Source organism: Ziziphus jujuba, chromosome 3 (assembly GCF_031755915.1).
Source record: "Ziziphus jujuba cultivar Dongzao chromosome 3, ASM3175591v1".
NCBI lineage: Eukaryota > Viridiplantae > Streptophyta > Magnoliopsida > Rosales > Rhamnaceae > Ziziphus > Ziziphus jujuba.
This window is the reverse complement of record NC_083381.1, coordinates 18685321-18702252: the sequence shown is the minus strand read 5'-3', so window position 1 is coordinate 18702252 and position 16932 is coordinate 18685321. Positions and strand designations below refer to the sequence as shown.

General features: G+C 33.7%; 2 protein-coding genes and 1 long non-coding RNA gene across 3 annotated transcripts; 1 reads left to right on the top strand and 2 right to left on the bottom strand.

Moving 5' to 3' along the window:
* Positions 1-1112: 1112 nt before the first annotated feature.
* On the top strand, positions 1113-3344 carry LOC132803071 (uncharacterized). The gene is made up of 2 exons (XR_009638205.1): positions 1113-2326; positions 2809-3344. It is a non-coding gene; the product is annotated as an uncharacterized LOC132803071 (long non-coding RNA).
* Positions 3345-3362: 18 nt separating this feature from the next.
* Positions 3363-4221, bottom strand: LOC132799179 (probable glutathione S-transferase). Its single transcript, XM_048476671.2, has 2 exons — positions 3838-4221; positions 3363-3750 (listed from the first exon to the last, which is right to left on the bottom strand). Exons 1-2 carry the CDS (start codon positions 4147-4149, stop codon positions 3388-3390), a joined length of 675 nt encoding a protein of 224 aa, XP_048332628.2. The 5' UTR covers positions 4150-4221; the 3' UTR covers positions 3363-3387.
* A 9163-nt stretch (positions 4222-13384) lies between these two features.
* On the bottom strand, positions 13385-14232 carry LOC107405981 (probable glutathione S-transferase). The gene is made up of 2 exons (XM_060815981.1): positions 13923-14232; positions 13385-13853 (listed from the first exon to the last, which is right to left on the bottom strand). The coding sequence occupies exons 1-2, from the start codon at positions 14229-14231 to the stop codon at positions 13485-13487; spliced, it is 678 nt and encodes a 225-aa protein (XP_060671964.1). The 5' UTR covers position 14232; the 3' UTR covers positions 13385-13484.
* Between the last annotated feature and the right edge of the window lie 2700 nt (positions 14233-16932).

Here is a 16932-nt window from a genome sequence, read left to right as displayed (position 1 = left end):
TCATACTGTTCTAACTTCAAAGTTTGAGAATAATTGTTGACTATTTGTTGTCGCACTAGCGTACATATATTTTTCAGCTAGAACATTTATTAATACTAACATCTAGTCTGTTGCTCCATACATTGAAAATGAGACTCAACAACGACCATTTATGTTTTTATTTTTAACGTTGTAGGTTTCAGACGTTGTTAGAGAGACATGTGCTATAAGTTATGACCAATTATCCCTATATTTCTGCACCTTTTTTTTGGTTTTTTGTGAATAAATTTCTCCCTTTGATCATCAGAACTTCCTCTGGCAGAGAGATAGATATTGGAATTTGGAACCAGAAGGGACTGACTTTAATTAATTCCACACATTTGTTGACTCAATTCAATTTGTTTTCTTGGGCCATCAAAAACATTTTTATGGAGGAAAGAGAGTTTTCTAATCTGCAAGACAAAATGCTTGAGAATTTGGAGATCAGAAAGCAGAATAAGGTAGATTAGACTTACAAGTCTGCAAAGAAGAAAACAGAGTTAATAGATGAGTAAAATTATGATATTTTACTCTGTTTCTGCTCTGTCATTGTCTAATAAATATGCTAAATTTGAGCAGGCTATTGCATGTTTTGGTCTACTATTATTATAATTTTTTTCAGGGTGGGGAGAATTTGAATTTAGGATTATTGCCTGGGAAAACAGTGTTTCGAGTGTTTTGTCTCTCCCTAGTAACTTAAAAATCTATAATTAACTTACAATTACATTATTGTCTTTTAGGTTTAATGATAAACTTAATTCAGAAAAGACAATACTTCCACAATATGATGATCCAGCAACAAATAAGGTTAGTGTTTTGAGCCTCCCATCCACCCTTTTTTCATTATTATTATTATTTATCTAAAGAAATTTTTGCCTTATTATTTCATTATTTTATATTTAGTTTTTCCCTTGTTTGTATCAATGTGACAAATGTTGAACATGCTATTGATTGTTAAATGTTATAAATTATAATTGACTTTTCTATTGATTGTTAAATTTTATAAATTATAATTGACTTTTCTATCAATAAAATATCTTGTAATAAAATTGATATGCTTGACTTCAGGGGGTACTTCTACATGAAAGAGGAAGCTTTACTAGTAAAGCAGAGAAGAAACTTAGAAAGGTACTACCGGTTTCGCTATGAGAGAGGAAAATTAGTGTTTAAGGCTTTCTTATTATCTAATTTCAATGCTTGGAAAGAAAGGAAAATTATTTTTCTCATGAATTCCTTTTTTTCAATTGAATGTTTTCTTTCATACCCTATTTGCTAGCTCCTTGAAAGAATACAGGGTGTTCCTACAAATAATCACTATTATCCCCCTGAAGAAATGCTTCAATTTAGAAAATTCAAGGAAAAAAAACATCTTTGAGGAAGAAGGACAAGCCAGACATAGATGCCATTGAAGCTGAAGCAATTTTGCATGGTTGTATATCGAGGATCTTGGTTCTCAAAATGATTTGAAAATCAGAAAGGCTATTCTAGGGGGAAACAAACTCTGATCTTCACGGATGAAGATGATAAGGTCCTCTACAAATCTCTAGAAAGAGCAAGAAAATTGATTCTTAAAAAGAAGGAGGAAGCAGCAACAGGTTCCGAGTCTGTTGCGCTACTTGCTGCTGGCAAGGTGAGCAATCAGAATCAAGATGATGGAGCAGAGTCCCAAGAAAACAGACTTGTAATTTCAGAGATTGAACAGTTTGTTTGGGGTATCCAGCTTGAGGAAGTTATGTTTATTTATTGTATTTTATTTTTTCATTTCTCAGTTGTAAAAGTTGATCTTCCTTGGGGTTTGTGGGCTTTAATTCGCTGCTGTTTTATGATATTATTATGGAAGTTTAGATTGTTGTCTTATAAACCAGCTGGTAAATATTAGGTTTTCAGAAACATGGACAAAGAGGTGAGTAAATTTGTTGGCATTGTAGATGATGATAAAAAGGATGAACAGAAAGATGCTAGCCCACCTAAGGTTTATCAAGGAAATGACGTTTGCGTTGAAAGGATCCATGAATTTTCTCAAATTATAAGTATATAGTTCTATGTTCTGTTAAAGTTCTGGTATTAGGTGTGACATTGTTAGGTGTTAGCAATTTATTTTCTCTTGATTTTAACAGTTGACTTCAGAGAGCAGAATTTGAGATATCTTGTACAAGTATGAAGAATGCTTAAATCAACTCTGAGAACACATGAAGTCTAAGAAGACGAAGAGATGAAACATTCTGTCAGTGTCTAAGGAGATGAGAAGGAAAAATCAAGCTGATCTCAAGACAATGAATCTTGTTACCTATGGTCATGTTAAACCAGAGTATGATTTATTTCTCTGTTCTATTTTAGCTGTCGACTTTTTGTGATGGTTCAAGGATTTGTATTGTTCTGTTTTCCCCTTTAATGTGTTGGCTTCAAATTTTGGAAATTCTTGTGGAGTTGAATGAGGATGGTTTTAAACTTTTTTCCCCATTTTTTTTTAAATATAAAAGTACATCAATATAATGTTTGCAAAATAATTAAGATCTTGTGGTTGGTTTTACAGGGAAACTGATCTACCTCAGAACTGGATTCTAATGCTTAATTATGAATTACCATTAGTCAACTGTTAAATTTACTATTAAATACTCCTGTTATTTTTTTATATGGACTATTGCTAGAGAGAGTAATAGCTTTGCCACTGGGCTGTCTTAATAAGGACGTTAAATATATATGTTAAGATGAATCTGAACAAAATAGATATCCTTTATCCCTCTAATGATATGATAATAACTAGGATACAACTTCCACACCATTTTTCAGGTTCGAGAATTCATGTGACAGGCATGCAGTTTTTGATTTCAATATATGAATGCGCAAAATTGGTAAGGAACTAGCAAATTTTAAAATTGGAATATCAAATTTCAGGGATACCAAGGAAGCCTAAATCTATCTATATATATATATATATATATTTTTTTTTTTTTTCAATTCTTTTGGTATTATTTCAGAGCTGATTACATTGCAAAGGCATATGGCAATCTGTGAAAAATTAGGAAGCAAATTTTGTGTCATTCTCTCAGCCACTAGTTTTAGCCACTAATTGCTGCTGTTGCTGATGCTCGGAGCAGGGTGATGGGATTGATTTCGAAATGTTTAGAATGTTTGGATACAAATTTAGACACTAAACCACTTGTTTAAATGTTTAAGGATTTTTTTTCTTATTCGTTATATTTTATTCCACGTGATATGAGATAGAAAATTTCATGACATAATAATCCAAATACGAATAATATATTAAACATAGACAATCCATCAAAAAAAAAAAAAAAGAAAAAAGAAAAAAAAAAGAAGAAAAACCTCAGGAAAACCACACAGAAAATTAAAAAGCTATTAATCTATTCATGATGAAGAAGAAGATCCTAATGACTTTTCCCTCACACCCTTGCAATGCAACAACAATTCATGGCGATCAGGAAGGTTCTGTTTGATCACAGGGACTTCTTTGAAGTTTTTGGTCCATGCATATAAACGAGGAAATAAATGAGCTTCAAGCAATTTCACACCTACTATTTCTTCAATAACGCCAAGCCACAGAGACATCCAACCAAAAGCGATATCCACTATTCCAATTTCTTCTCCTCCAAAAAACTTTTTGTCTCCAAGACCATGTTCTTCTATTGTTTTCAGAACTTCCAAGCTCTCATTCTTTGCTTTTTCTCGTTCTTCTCCTGAACTTCTCAACAAGGTCCAAACTACGGAACTCTACATACCAGAATATTTGATCAAGAGTTCGGTTACAAGACATCATAAAAAACATGCTAATTACTTGATGATGATTTTAATACATACCTTATCTTCGGCGAATTTAACCCAAAACCGAGCAAGGGCTCTCTGGTAGGGATCAGAAGGAAGCAAAGGGTTTTGAAGCCATGTTTCATCGATGTATTCAATGATGATCATGGACTCACAAATGGGTTTGCCGCCATGAACGAGAACTGGGATCTTCTTATGAACTGGATTGTATTGTAATAGCAACTTGCTCTTGTTATTGGGAAGGTCTTCTTCTATGTTTTCATATGGTACGCCTTTTAGTTTCAGAGCCCAAACCACTCTGCAACTAAAAGGACTTGCCCAAGCTCCATGTAACTTTACATCTGCCATTTTTGAGAGAAAAGGTATGATAATAAAATGGTGCAAAACTTAGTCTTTTTGTAGTGAAGGGTAAGAAATGGTAACAAAATGTTTTATAATCATTGATGGCGTAAGATTTTTTCTTGGATAGCAAGTTTTACTGCTTCAATAATTTGTTTAATAAATAAATGAAGGGGTTGAATTCGCTATCAATCAGTAGGTTTCAATGAACCAATTAAAGTAGGTATTTGAATTAAAAAGGGTTGGCTTCCTAATTGACCATTTCTTTTAATTTCTTTAACGTTTTATGTTTAATTGTTGATTTTGTGCCCATATATATTGCAAAAGAAGTCAAATTAATAATTAATAGATTTTCGTTTGAACTTTTTGAGTGGGAGGGTATGATTTAGATATACAATATTATTACATACGACGAAGTCTTCACTGCAGCTGTACCGCATATATATAATTTTTGGTTGATACACACACACGTATATATATAGATATATATATAGATTTATTACAACGCATTCCAGTCCTGCATCATAAAATGCGTGCCATTAGTTTTTTGTTGACAACAGATAAAATATTCTAGTCTGTGGTCCACAAGAGACCTTATGGTCCGGGAATGGTGCATTTTTTAACAAAAATAATATATATATATATATATATATCTACAATATGCCACAATATAAATAAGCTAACACTTATATTTTTCACACAAGGCAATCTCACTTCTCTTATTTTTTTTTTTTTGGGTTAATTAGGTATAAAATTCTATAAATTTCTATTTGATCCTTAAATAAACCAAGTTTGATTCTTCAAGACTTATATATAAATATGATCAAATTCAAACTATGGAATGAAACACCATATACTTAATGCCATCTAGACTGTCACTAAAAAAAAATAATATTGCCAAAGAATTAGAAAAAAGTACTCTATATATATAATTAAGTCGTTAGTCATATTGTTCTAATTCAAAGTTTGAAAAAAAATGTCGACTATTTGTTGTATCATGCATATATTATTTAGACAAAACATTTATTAATAGTAAAAAAAGTACTATATATATATATATATAATTAAGTCGTTAGTCATATTGTTCTATTCAAAGTTTGAAAAAAATTGTCGACTATTTGTTGTATCAAGCATATATCATTTAGACAAAACATTTATTAATAATAATATCTAGTTTGTTGTTGGCCCATTGAGAATGAGACACAACAATAACCATATATGTTTTCATTTTAACGTTGCGGGTCTTGGACGTTGTTAGAGAGATACGCAGAAGTCATTACCATTTCTACCTAAATTTCTGCGCTGTTTTTTGGTTTGATTAAATTCATCAGTGTCTCTCTGCTTATCTCTCTCTTTGAATATCAGAGCTTCCTCTGTAACCGAGATGGATATTGGAATCAGAGGGGAATGACTTTAATTCCATACATTTGTTGACTTAATTTTTGGTTTTTCTTGGGCCATCAAAGACATTTTCATGTAAAAGAGATTGTTTTCTAATTTGCAAAGACTAAAATGATTAAGAACGTGGAAATCGAGAAGAGACTTTAGATTGTGGTCTTACAAACCAGCTGAAAAATATTAGGTTGCATAAACATGGACAAAAAGAACAGCAAACTTGTTGGTTGATGATAAAAAGGATGAACAGAAAGGTTTATCGAGGAAATGACATTCGTGTTGAAGAGATCAATGAATTTTCTCGAATTGTAAAGTATTCGGTGTGACATTATATGTTGTGGTATTAGGTGTGACATTATTAGGTGTTAGCCATTTCTTTTCTCTTGATTTATTTCCTTGATTTTGACAGTTGACTTCAGAGGTAGAGTTTCAGATTCTCTTTTACAACTTTGAAGAATGCTTAAAGCAACTCAGAGAATACATGAAGTCGAAGAAGGCGAAGAGATCAAATATTAGGTTGAGCTGATCTCAGGACAATGAATCTTGTTACCAATGGTCACATTAAACCATAGTATGATTTATTCCTCTGTTTTATTTTATTTGCTGACTTTTATGATGGTTCAAGGATATGTATTGTTCTGTTTTTTTCCCTTTTATGTGTTGGCTCTAATTTTTGTTCTGTTTTTCCATTTATATTTTTAATATTAAAAGTATAAGAATATAATGTATGCAATAATTAAGACCATGTCTTGGTTTTAGAGGGAAACTGATCTTCCTAGATCTGGATTCAAATGCTCAATTATGAAGTACCAGTTAGTCAACTGTTAGACTAGCTCTTAAATACATCTTTAATTTTTTTTTTTTCAATTCTTTTGGTATTAGTTGGAGCTGATTTGTCAAGATCCGTCTAAGATCCCTCATTGGAATCCTAGACAAGCCATGATCCCAGGAAAACTCTACCAAACCCTCTAATGGAAAATCTAACAGGACCTCCCTTAAGGGTTGGACTTACCATAAATTCCCTGCACTGAAAGCACACTTCTATATACACCACCTTATTCCTACCACCTTACTACAATTTAATTCCACAAATTTGCAGCACTTCAAATGAACAACAGGGAATCAATGCATAATTAAATATAAATGTCCAAAACGGTATACAGAGCTTTATCAATACAATTGAATATGAAATTTAATACAATAAAAGATAAAAAAAAATAATACAGGATAGAAAGGAAAGGAAGGAAAAGCGTCTTGGACTTTCGGCGACGAACTAAGACATCAAACTCGCCTCCGGACGATCAACGTCTACTAACCTAGGTCTAGGGGAACGAAATTAAAAAACATGAGATGCTACTCATCTCAGTGAGTGACCCTATCTATTACACAATTATAATAGTAATAATAATCATAATACACTTGATTAATTAAGGATAAATAAATAAATAAATAATAATTAATTGGAAATAATATTTTCCCTCAAAACCCTCACCATTCACTCCATTGGAAAGGTTCCCCTTTTAAAACATTTTCACAAACTCCAATAATTGTATACCCCAAAAATCGAGAAATAATCAATTGAATAAATTGATAATAAAATACTCTAAACTAAAGATCCAAATTTATAATGAGAAACAAAAATAATTTTTAATAACAATTATTAAATTGTAACACTTTGTCATAAACAGAATAAAACAAATCACAACGAGATTCACATAAGAAATAAGCAAAGGAACATTAAATAAATAAAATGCAATAATTAAAATGCGCATAAAATACAAATGATAATGTTGACTTAAAGTTTACAGTGGATACACAAAAATAAAACATTTTAAATCATTAAATCAATTTAAATGGTAAAATCATAGTGAAATGCATTTTTAAAAATATCATTTAAATACTTGTTGAAATACATCATTAAATACATTTTAAAAACGATTTTAAAATATTTTGTTTGAAAATCATATCGAGAATATCCCAACGCACCATGCTATATACCAGTGATGCCCTACGATACCCAGGGTTCCGAGTACCGTCCAGTGGGAGGTTAAAGAGAGAAACTTGCATACGGTCACTTTGGCGTCCCCACAGCGCGCTGCTTAAACCGTCACCCCGGCCATGGAGGGGGGCGGCTTATGGCCAATATCAAACTTGCCTGCTCTTGGTCCGATGGCAACTCACGGGAGACATTACAACTTGTGCGCTGATCATATCCACATATACAGTACAGAATACCAGTACTGTATGAGTGTGTCTAAAATCAATTGCTAAATTTATTAAAATACCAAGTTTTTCCAAAATTCACCGTGAGAATTATACTATTTTTCAATTTCACAATCCCGCATTTTTCTTTAATCCTCATCATAAATCCATCACTTTAAAATCCATCTGTCAGGAGCCATCCAAAATTCCTCACCGGAACCTTAGACAAGCCCTGATCCCAGGGAAACCCTACTGGACCTTCCAATGGAAAATTCGGCAGAACCTCCCCTAAAGGTTGGACTTACCAAAATTTTTCCTGCACCGAAAACACACTTCTATATACACCACCTTATTCCTCCCACATTACTACAATTTAATTCCACAATTTGCAGCATTTCAAATTAATAATAGGAAATCAGTGCGTAATTAATAAATAAATATCCAAGACTGTATACAGAGCTTCATAAAGTACCATTAAGTATGGAAGTTATACAACAAGCATGAAAGAAAAATTACAATAGAAATAAATGAAAATAAAGGGAACTCCTCGCAGCACGAAAACAATGAAGATTAAACTTGCTCCGGACGAACGTCTACCAATCCTTGTACCTAGGGGAACGGAATTTAAAAATATGAGATGCTAATCATCTCAGTGAGTGATCCTATCTACTGTACAATTATAAAGCAACAATAATTATAGTACATTTGGTTAATTAAGAATAAATAAGTAAATAAATAATAATTAATTGAAAATAATATTTCTCTCAAAACCCTCACCATTCACTCCGTTGGAAAGGTTCCCCTTTTAAAACATTTTCACAAAACCCAATCTTTTATGCCCAAAAAATAAAGGAATAATTAATTTAATAAAAATTTAAATAATCCAAATACGAATAAAATAAATTTAGAATACTTGCATTAAAGGAATATAACATAAAAGAAAAATTCAATATATAATTCATAAAATTTAATTTAATAAACTGAAATAAACAATGTCAAAAAATATAATTTAAATAATTATAAATAGATGATAAAACAAATTGAATACATTTAATTTAAATACGATTTTAAAACATTTAGGATTTGAAATTTATATCTGGAAAATAATATTTGACGCACCATACTATATACCAGTGATGCCCTACGATACCCAGCGTCCCGAGCACCGTCTGGCGGGAGGTTAAAGAGAGAAACTTGCATACGATCGCTTCGGCGTCCCGACAGCGCCGCTGCTTAAACCGTCATCCCGGCCATGGAGGGGGACGACTTATGTGCACTATATAAAACTTGCCTGCCCTCGGCCGATGGCAATTCACGGGAGACATTATAATTTGCACGCTCATCCAAGGGCATAATTATATAATTTCAAATCCACCAACTTAAACCAATATTTTTCTTGAAATATTTAAAATCAAATCGTGCCAAAAAATAATATTAAAATCCAAATACAATTAATTAAATGAAACACCTTGCTCATGTGTAATAATTACAATTAAATCACAATAATAATAATCAAGAATTCCTTAATAAACCAAATTTTCATTTAGCATCAATAAGCATATATATATATGTAAAATAAAATTTTTACCAGGATTATATTTAAATTCCACCACATGAGCATATTTCTAAATATTAAATTAACACAAAATAAATATAATTGGTCACCCCAAAATAGTTTTAAAGGTGGGTCACTCACCTCAAGCACGTGTATAAATCAAGATCCTCTGCAGGATCAACTCCATTACCCACACGTGCACTTAAAATATCCACAATACACAAAACTAATTATTTTAATATTTTAATCGGGTAACTCCCAAATGGGTACCCAGGGAACAAACACAAACGACAACCAAAATTTACGAGTAATATACCAAATCGAAGCTTGAGTGATGAGGATTACGAATATGGCCTTGCTTCCCGGAGATCGGACCCGAAGTGGCCGGAATCTTGCCGGAAAGCTCACGAATTTTAGACCCTTGATTCTCACAATCCGTTAAGAATTGAGGAAAATGGACACCGGATTTGGGTTCAAAGGGTCGAAATTAGTGGGAAAGGAGGGTCGGTGCAGTTGGAAACTAGCCAGAAATTCGATTTCCCGGTGAGTCGCCATGGTCCGGGAACCCCTCACCGCCGGCGGCGCGTCCGGTGGCCACTGGCCGTGATTTTTGGTGGGAAGGTAGATCGTGGAATGGGTGACTCAACGGGACCAGCGGTGAGGCAAACGGAGGCCAGAGTAGGGAGAAATCTGGGTTTGAAGGAATCGACGCTGCCGCTGGAAAAAGTCTCGATTTGAGCGCGTCGGCGGTCGGTTGGCCGTGATTTTTGGCTGGCCGGCCGGTTTTCAGGTAGGCTTCAAGGTGGGGTGGCGCATGTATGGAAAGGGTGGCCGGAAAATGGCTAAGCGGCTGTGGTCGGTTGGTTTCTCTCTCTAGCTCTCTCTTTCTCTCTCTTCTCCCCTCTTTCTCTCTCCTTCCCCCGCTCACGCGTTTTAGCCGGAATAAAAGCCACCCATAGGTGACACTGTTCACTCATGGGATTGGTTGCGACACGTGGCACACACTGTTCACTCAAGTCAAAATATATTAAAATATTACGGTATTCGGAAAACTTCGCATGTCCATAACTTTTTAACCAGATGTCCAATTTAAGCGTGCCGCTAGTTTATGAAATCGTATCAACGAGTACTTTACAACCATAAAAAAGTCAAAAACAAAATTCTACAACCATAAAAAGTCAACTCGGGCACCTTTGGACAGTTTGGATCTCAACTTATTTTACTCATAACTTTCAAACCGTAGCTCCGTTTTTGACGTGCTACTAGTCTACGAACTCAGGGCATCATGTACTTCGCTACGGTACCACGGTCAACTAGAAATTTCACCCAGAACAAAAAGTCAACTTTTTGACCCACTCGGTCAACGGTCAACCTCGGTCAACGTGCAAGAATTCCGATGTAGTTTGGGATGGGGTTTTACACACCAATTTCAAATCCATCCATTTAATTATAACAATTTTCAACACCATGAAAACCTGATCCATAAGTAATCAAACGTATAAATACGGATTTTGAACTTAATACTTTAATACAAATTTTTTTCTCAAAATCTTAAAATCAATTTATATCAAAATCACATAAATTTCATATTTGCTTAAATCCACATAAGTACATTTATTATATGCAATAAATTCCATAATATAAATTTAACAATAATCAATCATAATTTAAATCCATAACTTCTTTAAAACCAAATATATGATTTCCATGCAATATATGCTTAAATCAATAAACTTTTGGCATCATAAATTTAAAAATAAATTTAATAACAATTTAAAACATAATTTATTTAAAAACCCAAAATATAATTTTTGATGCAATACATGCACTCAGTCAACATAAATCATCATCATAAGCTCAAATAACAATTTCTTAAATATTAAACATATATAGCACATTTTTCATAAATTCAATTAGCACCATATATATATATATATATATATATATATATATTTTCACAATCCCAAAATATAGTTCGGTGACATTACATATATTAATTAATCATAATTTGACATTATAAATTTTAAATATCAATTCCTCTCAATATCAAACACATTTATTTTTCATAATTTCAAATAACACAAAATATATTTTTAATAGTCCCCAAAATAGTTTTGAAGGTGGGTCACTCATCTCAAGCACGCAATTCAACCTAGATCCTCCATAGGATCGATCCTACAATTCACATGTGCTCCTAAAATATCAACATTACACAAGATCAAATATATTAATATTTTATTCGGATAAACAACACATGGTATCCGGGGGAGCTAACACAAACGGTAACTAAAATTCACAAATAATATACCGAAACGAAGCTTACAACATAAGGATTAAGGATTGACCCTTACTTTCAGGAGATCGGACCTGAGGTGGCCGGAATCTCGCTGGGAAGGTTTTGGGTTTTGGATCCTCGGATCTCACAAACTGCTGCGAGTTGGAGGAAACCGACCTTAGATCTGGGTTCAGGGGGTCGGAATCAGTGGAAGAGGATGGGCGGTGTGACTGGAAACTTGCCAGAATCAAGTTTTTTGACGAGCCGCCATGGTCATTGGAAACCATCACCGCCGGCGGCGTGTTCGGTGGCCATTGGCCGTGAATTTTGGAGGACAGGTTAGGGATGGCAATTTGCCCTGCACAGCCCGATACCGACGGTGCACAGCCCCTAACGGGGCGGTTTTTCCCCGAAAATTCGGGGATGCCGGGCGGCCTCGGGGCAAACGCCTAAAAACCGAGTCGGGGACGGGCCAGGGAAGGGGAATAATAACCCCGCCCCGAACCCGCCCCGATATATATATATATATTTATTTATTATTTTTTTTTATAAAATTTCATTTATGTAAAATTATTTTTTTCTTTTCTTTTCATTTATTTTTTTAAATATGTATTTTATTATAATTGTAAATTTGTTCCTTGATGTATTTTATTATATTTTTATTGCATTGTAGTCATTTTCTTTATATTTTAATCATAAAATAATTTTTTTATATAAATTTCTAAAAAAAATATCAATTAGAAAACAAAATGGGGTAAACCGTCCCGTCCCGTCCCCGTCCCGCAAAATCCCCGATCCCGCCCCGCACCTAAAGAAACAGGGAAAATCGCGGGGATGGGATGTAAAATTCCTCGTGGGGACGGGGACATGATTTTAAAAACCGGTCCGGCCCCGCCCGTTGACATCCCTAGGACAGGTAGATCGAAGAATGGGTGAACAGATGGGACTGGTGGTGAGGCAAATGGAGATCGGAATGGAGAGAAATCTGGGTTTGAAGCAATCGGCACCGCTACCGGAAAAATCTCAAATCCGAGAGCGTCGATGGTCGGTTGATCGTGATTTTTGGCTGGTCCGCCGGTTTTCAGGTGGGCGTCAAGGTGGGGTGGCACGTGTAGGCAGGAACTGACCAGACGGCGGTCAACGGTGGTGGCCGATGGTGGTGGTCTCTTCTTTCTCTCTCCTCCCCTCTTTCTCCCCCCCCCGAGGCCCACATGTGTTTTGGCCAAAATAAAAGCCACCCGTGGGTGACACTGTTCACTCACGGGATTGGCTGAAAATATGACACGTGGCACACACTGTTCACTTAAGTTAAAATATATTAAAATATTATGGTATTTGGAAAACTTTGTATGTCTATAACTTTCAAACAATAGTCCAAATCGGGCGTGTCGTTAGTCTATGAACTCGTATCGACGAGTACTTCACAACCATGCATGAATCAAAGCTCAACTTTACATGAACAAAAAGTCAAGTTCGGCACCTCTTGGATAGTTTGGACCTCAACTTGTCTTCCTCGTAACTTTCAAATGTAGCTTCGTTTTTGATGTGCTACTAGTCTATGAACTCGGATTGATGTGTACTCCGCAATGGTGCTTCGGCCAATGCAAAATTCTATTTGAAACCAAAAGTCAAAATTTTAACCCATTCGGTCAACGGTCAACCTTGATCAATATGCAAAAATTCCTATGTACTTCGGGACGGGGTGTTACATGATTACATTTTGAAATGCTGGATTCAAATTTTCACTAAATCACTTTTTTAAACGTTTATAATTTTTTTATTCCATATGATATGTGATAGAAAATTTCATGGCATGATAATCCAATTAGAAATAATATATTAAAACATAGAAAACCCATCACTAAAAAAAAAAAAAAAAAAAAAGGAAAACAGAAAATTAACCAGCTATTAATCCATTTATGAAGAAGAAGAAGAAGAAGATCCTAATGCCTGTTCCCTCACACCCTTGAAAAGCAACAACAATTCATGGCAATCAGGAAGGTTCTGTTTGATCACAGGGACTTCTTTGAAGTTTTTGGTCCATGCATATAAACGAGGAAATAGATGAGCTTCAAGCAATTTCACACCTACTATTTCTTCAATGATTCCAAGCCATAGAGACATCCAACCAAAAGCAATATCCACTATTCCAATTTCTTCTCCTCCAAAAAACTTTTTGTTTCCAAGTCCATGCTCTTCTATAGTTCTCAGAGATTCCAAGCTCTCGTTCTTCGCCTTTTCTTGTTCTTCTCCTGAACTTCTGAATAATGTCCAAACTGCAAAACCCTATACCAGAATAATTGATCAGGGTACAGTACATTAAGAAGTTATTTTCCTTATGATTTTCAGACATACCTTATCTTCGGCGAATTTAACCCAAAACCGAGCAAGGGCTCTCTGGTAGGGATCAGAGGGAAGCAAGGGATTTTGAGGCCATGTTTCATCGATGTATTCAATGATGATCGTGGACTCACAAATGGGTTTTCTGCCATGAACGAGAACTGGGATCTTCTTATGAATTGGATTGTATTGTAATATCAACTTGCTTTTGTTGGGAAGGTCTTCTTCTATGTTTTCATATGGTATGCCTTTTAGTTTTAGAGCCCAAACCACTCTGCAACTAAAAGGACTAGCCCAAGCTCCATGTAACTTTACATCTACCATTTTTGAGAGAAAAGGTGTGATAAGAAAATGGTGCAAAACTTAGTCTTTTTGTAGTGACGAATTCGAACATTTTGCTTGGAAAGCAAGCTTTGGTACTATTTGAATTAATTGAACAAATACATAAGGGTTAGAAAAGTCAACAATTATTACTTTTTGTTTCGACTCACAAAACCATTTTATAAAGATGGATTATGTATAACATTTTACTTTCGTACTACATCAATGAATTAATTAATGAATCAAACAATGAAGTATTTAATTCTCCATTATTTTGTTTGAATTACAAAAACATTTCTATGATGAAGAATTCGATATATCATTAAAAAAAAATAAAAAAAAAAGAAAAGAGTGAATATAGATCTAAAGTCAAGATGAATCAGATTTCGTTTCAGCTTTGAAAAGGTCATGCTTGAAAAGTCAAATATATGAATTCGACGGTCAGATAAGCCCACACCACAGGTAAAAACTATGATATCCTTCAGAGAAAAAGTAAACCTTTATACTTTCCTATGACATAAAATTTTAAATTTGGTCTTTACTTTCTCTTTTCTGAAACAATATGATTTCTTATATGCTTCCCCAATTCTCTCTCTCTCTCTCTCTCTCTCTCTCTCTCTCTCTCTCTCTCTCTCTATGTATATATATGTAATTATGTCGTTGATCCATTGAAAATGAGATGCAACAATGACCATGTATGTTTTTAAAAAATGCAAAAGAAAGTCAAAGAATTATTGAATTTTCGTTTGGCCTTTCTGAGGGTATATGTTATCAAAATTCAATATTGTATATATGTTAAAGTCTTCGCTGCAGACGTACCACATATATACTATGCCACAATATAAACAAGTTACACTATCTTTCACAGAAAGCAATCCAGGTTGTTGTCTCTTCTCTTAATTTTTGGGTTAATTATAAAATTCTACAAAATTTCAATTTGATCCTTGAATAAGCCTACGTTTGATCCGTCAATTTATATATATACATAAAAAACAATTCTATCACCTAGGACATCCTGATAGAATTATCATCCAGATTCAAGTGTATCCTTTCAAAAATACTTAGTTATTTGGAATGCATGCATATCCTCGAAAAAATATGCTTGAATCCGCATGATAAGTCCTTTAGAATATTCTATAGTATGACTATATATATATATATATATATTTAAATCTGCTCAAATTCAAACACAGTAATGCCATATAGACTGTATTGATTCAAATATTATTGCCAATGTATTGGAAATAATATTTATAACTTCAAAGTTTGAGAATAATTAAGTCGTTATTCATATTGTTCTAACTTCAAAGTTTGAGAATAATTGTTTACTATTTGTTGTAGCACTGGCTTGCATATATTATTCAGCTAGAACATTTATTAATAATAATATATGGTTTGTTGCTCCATCCATTGAAAATGAGACTCAACAATGACCATGTATGTTTTTATTTTTAACGTTGTAGGTTTCAGACGTTGTTAGAGAGACACGTGCTATAAGTTATGACCAATTATACCTAAATTTCAGCACTGTTTTTTTTTTTTTTGGTGAATAAATTTATCACCGTCTCTGCTTATCTCTCCCTTTGATCATCAGAACTTCCTCTGGCACAAAGATAGATATTGGAATTTGGAACCAGAAGGGACTGACTTTAATTAATTCCACACATTTGTTGACTCAATTCAATTTGTTTTCTTGGGCCATCAAAAACATTTTTATGGAGGAAAGAGAGTTTTCTAATATGCAAAAGACTAAAAATGCTTGAGAATTTGGAGATCAGAAAACAGAATAAGGTAGATTAGACTTACAAGTCTGCAAAGAAGAAGACAGAGTTAATATATGAGTAAAATTATGATATTATCATAATTACTCTGTTTTTACTCTGTCATTATCTAATAAATATGCTAAATTTGAGTAAGCTATTGCATGTTTGGTCTGCTATTATTATAATTTTTATCAAGATGGGGAGAATTTGAATTCAGGATTATTGCCGGAGGAAACAGTGTTTCGAGTGTTTTGTATCTTCCTAGTCACTTAAAAATCTGTAATTAACTTACAATTACATTATTGTCTTTTAGGTTTAATGATAAACTTAATTCTAAAAGACAAAGCTTCCACAATATGATGATCCAACAACAAATAAGGTTAGTGTTTTGAGCCCCCTCTCCACCCTTTTTTCTTTTTTATTATTATTATTTATCCAAAGAAGTTTTTGCCTTATTCTTTCATTATTGTACATTTAGTTTTTTCCTTGCTTGTATCAATGTTACAAATGTTGAACATGCTATTGCTTGTTAAATGTTATAAATTGTAATTGACTTTTCTATCAATAAAATATGTTGTAATAAAATTGATGTGCTTGACTTCAGGGGGTACTTCTACATGAAAAAGGAAGCTTTACTGAAGCTTTACTAGTAAAGCAGAGGAGAAACTTAGAAAGGTACTACTGGTTTCCCTATTTAATAAGGAAAGAGAGGAAAATTAGTGTTTAAGGCTTTCTTATTATCTAATTTCAATGCTTGGAAAGAAAGGAAAATTATTTTTCTCATGAATTCCTTTTTTTCAATTGAATGTTTTCTTTCATACCCTATTTGCTAGTTCCTTTAAAGAATACAGGGTGTTCCTACAAATAATCACTATTATCCCCCTGAAGAAATGCTTTAATTTAGAAAATTCAAGGAAAAAAACATCTTTGAGGAAGAAGGA

Excerpts from the sequence above, each read along its gene's own strand:
- LOC132799179 (XM_048476671.2), bottom strand. The coding sequence starts at position 4,149 with ATGGCAGATGTAAAGTTACATGGAGCTTGGGCAAGTCCTTTTAGTTGC. Across the intron at positions 3,751-3,837 it reads TTAAATTCGCCGAAGATAAG|AGTTCCGTAGTTTGGACCTT; the intron begins GTATGTATTAAA and ends TCTGGTATGTAG.
- LOC107405981 (XM_060815981.1), bottom strand. The coding sequence starts at position 14,231 with ATGGTAGATGTAAAGTTACATGGAGCTTGGGCTAGTCCTTTTAGTTGC. Across the intron at positions 13,854-13,922 it reads TTAAATTCGCCGAAGATAAG|GGTTTTGCAGTTTGGACATT; the intron begins GTATGTCTGAAA and ends ATTCTGGTATAG.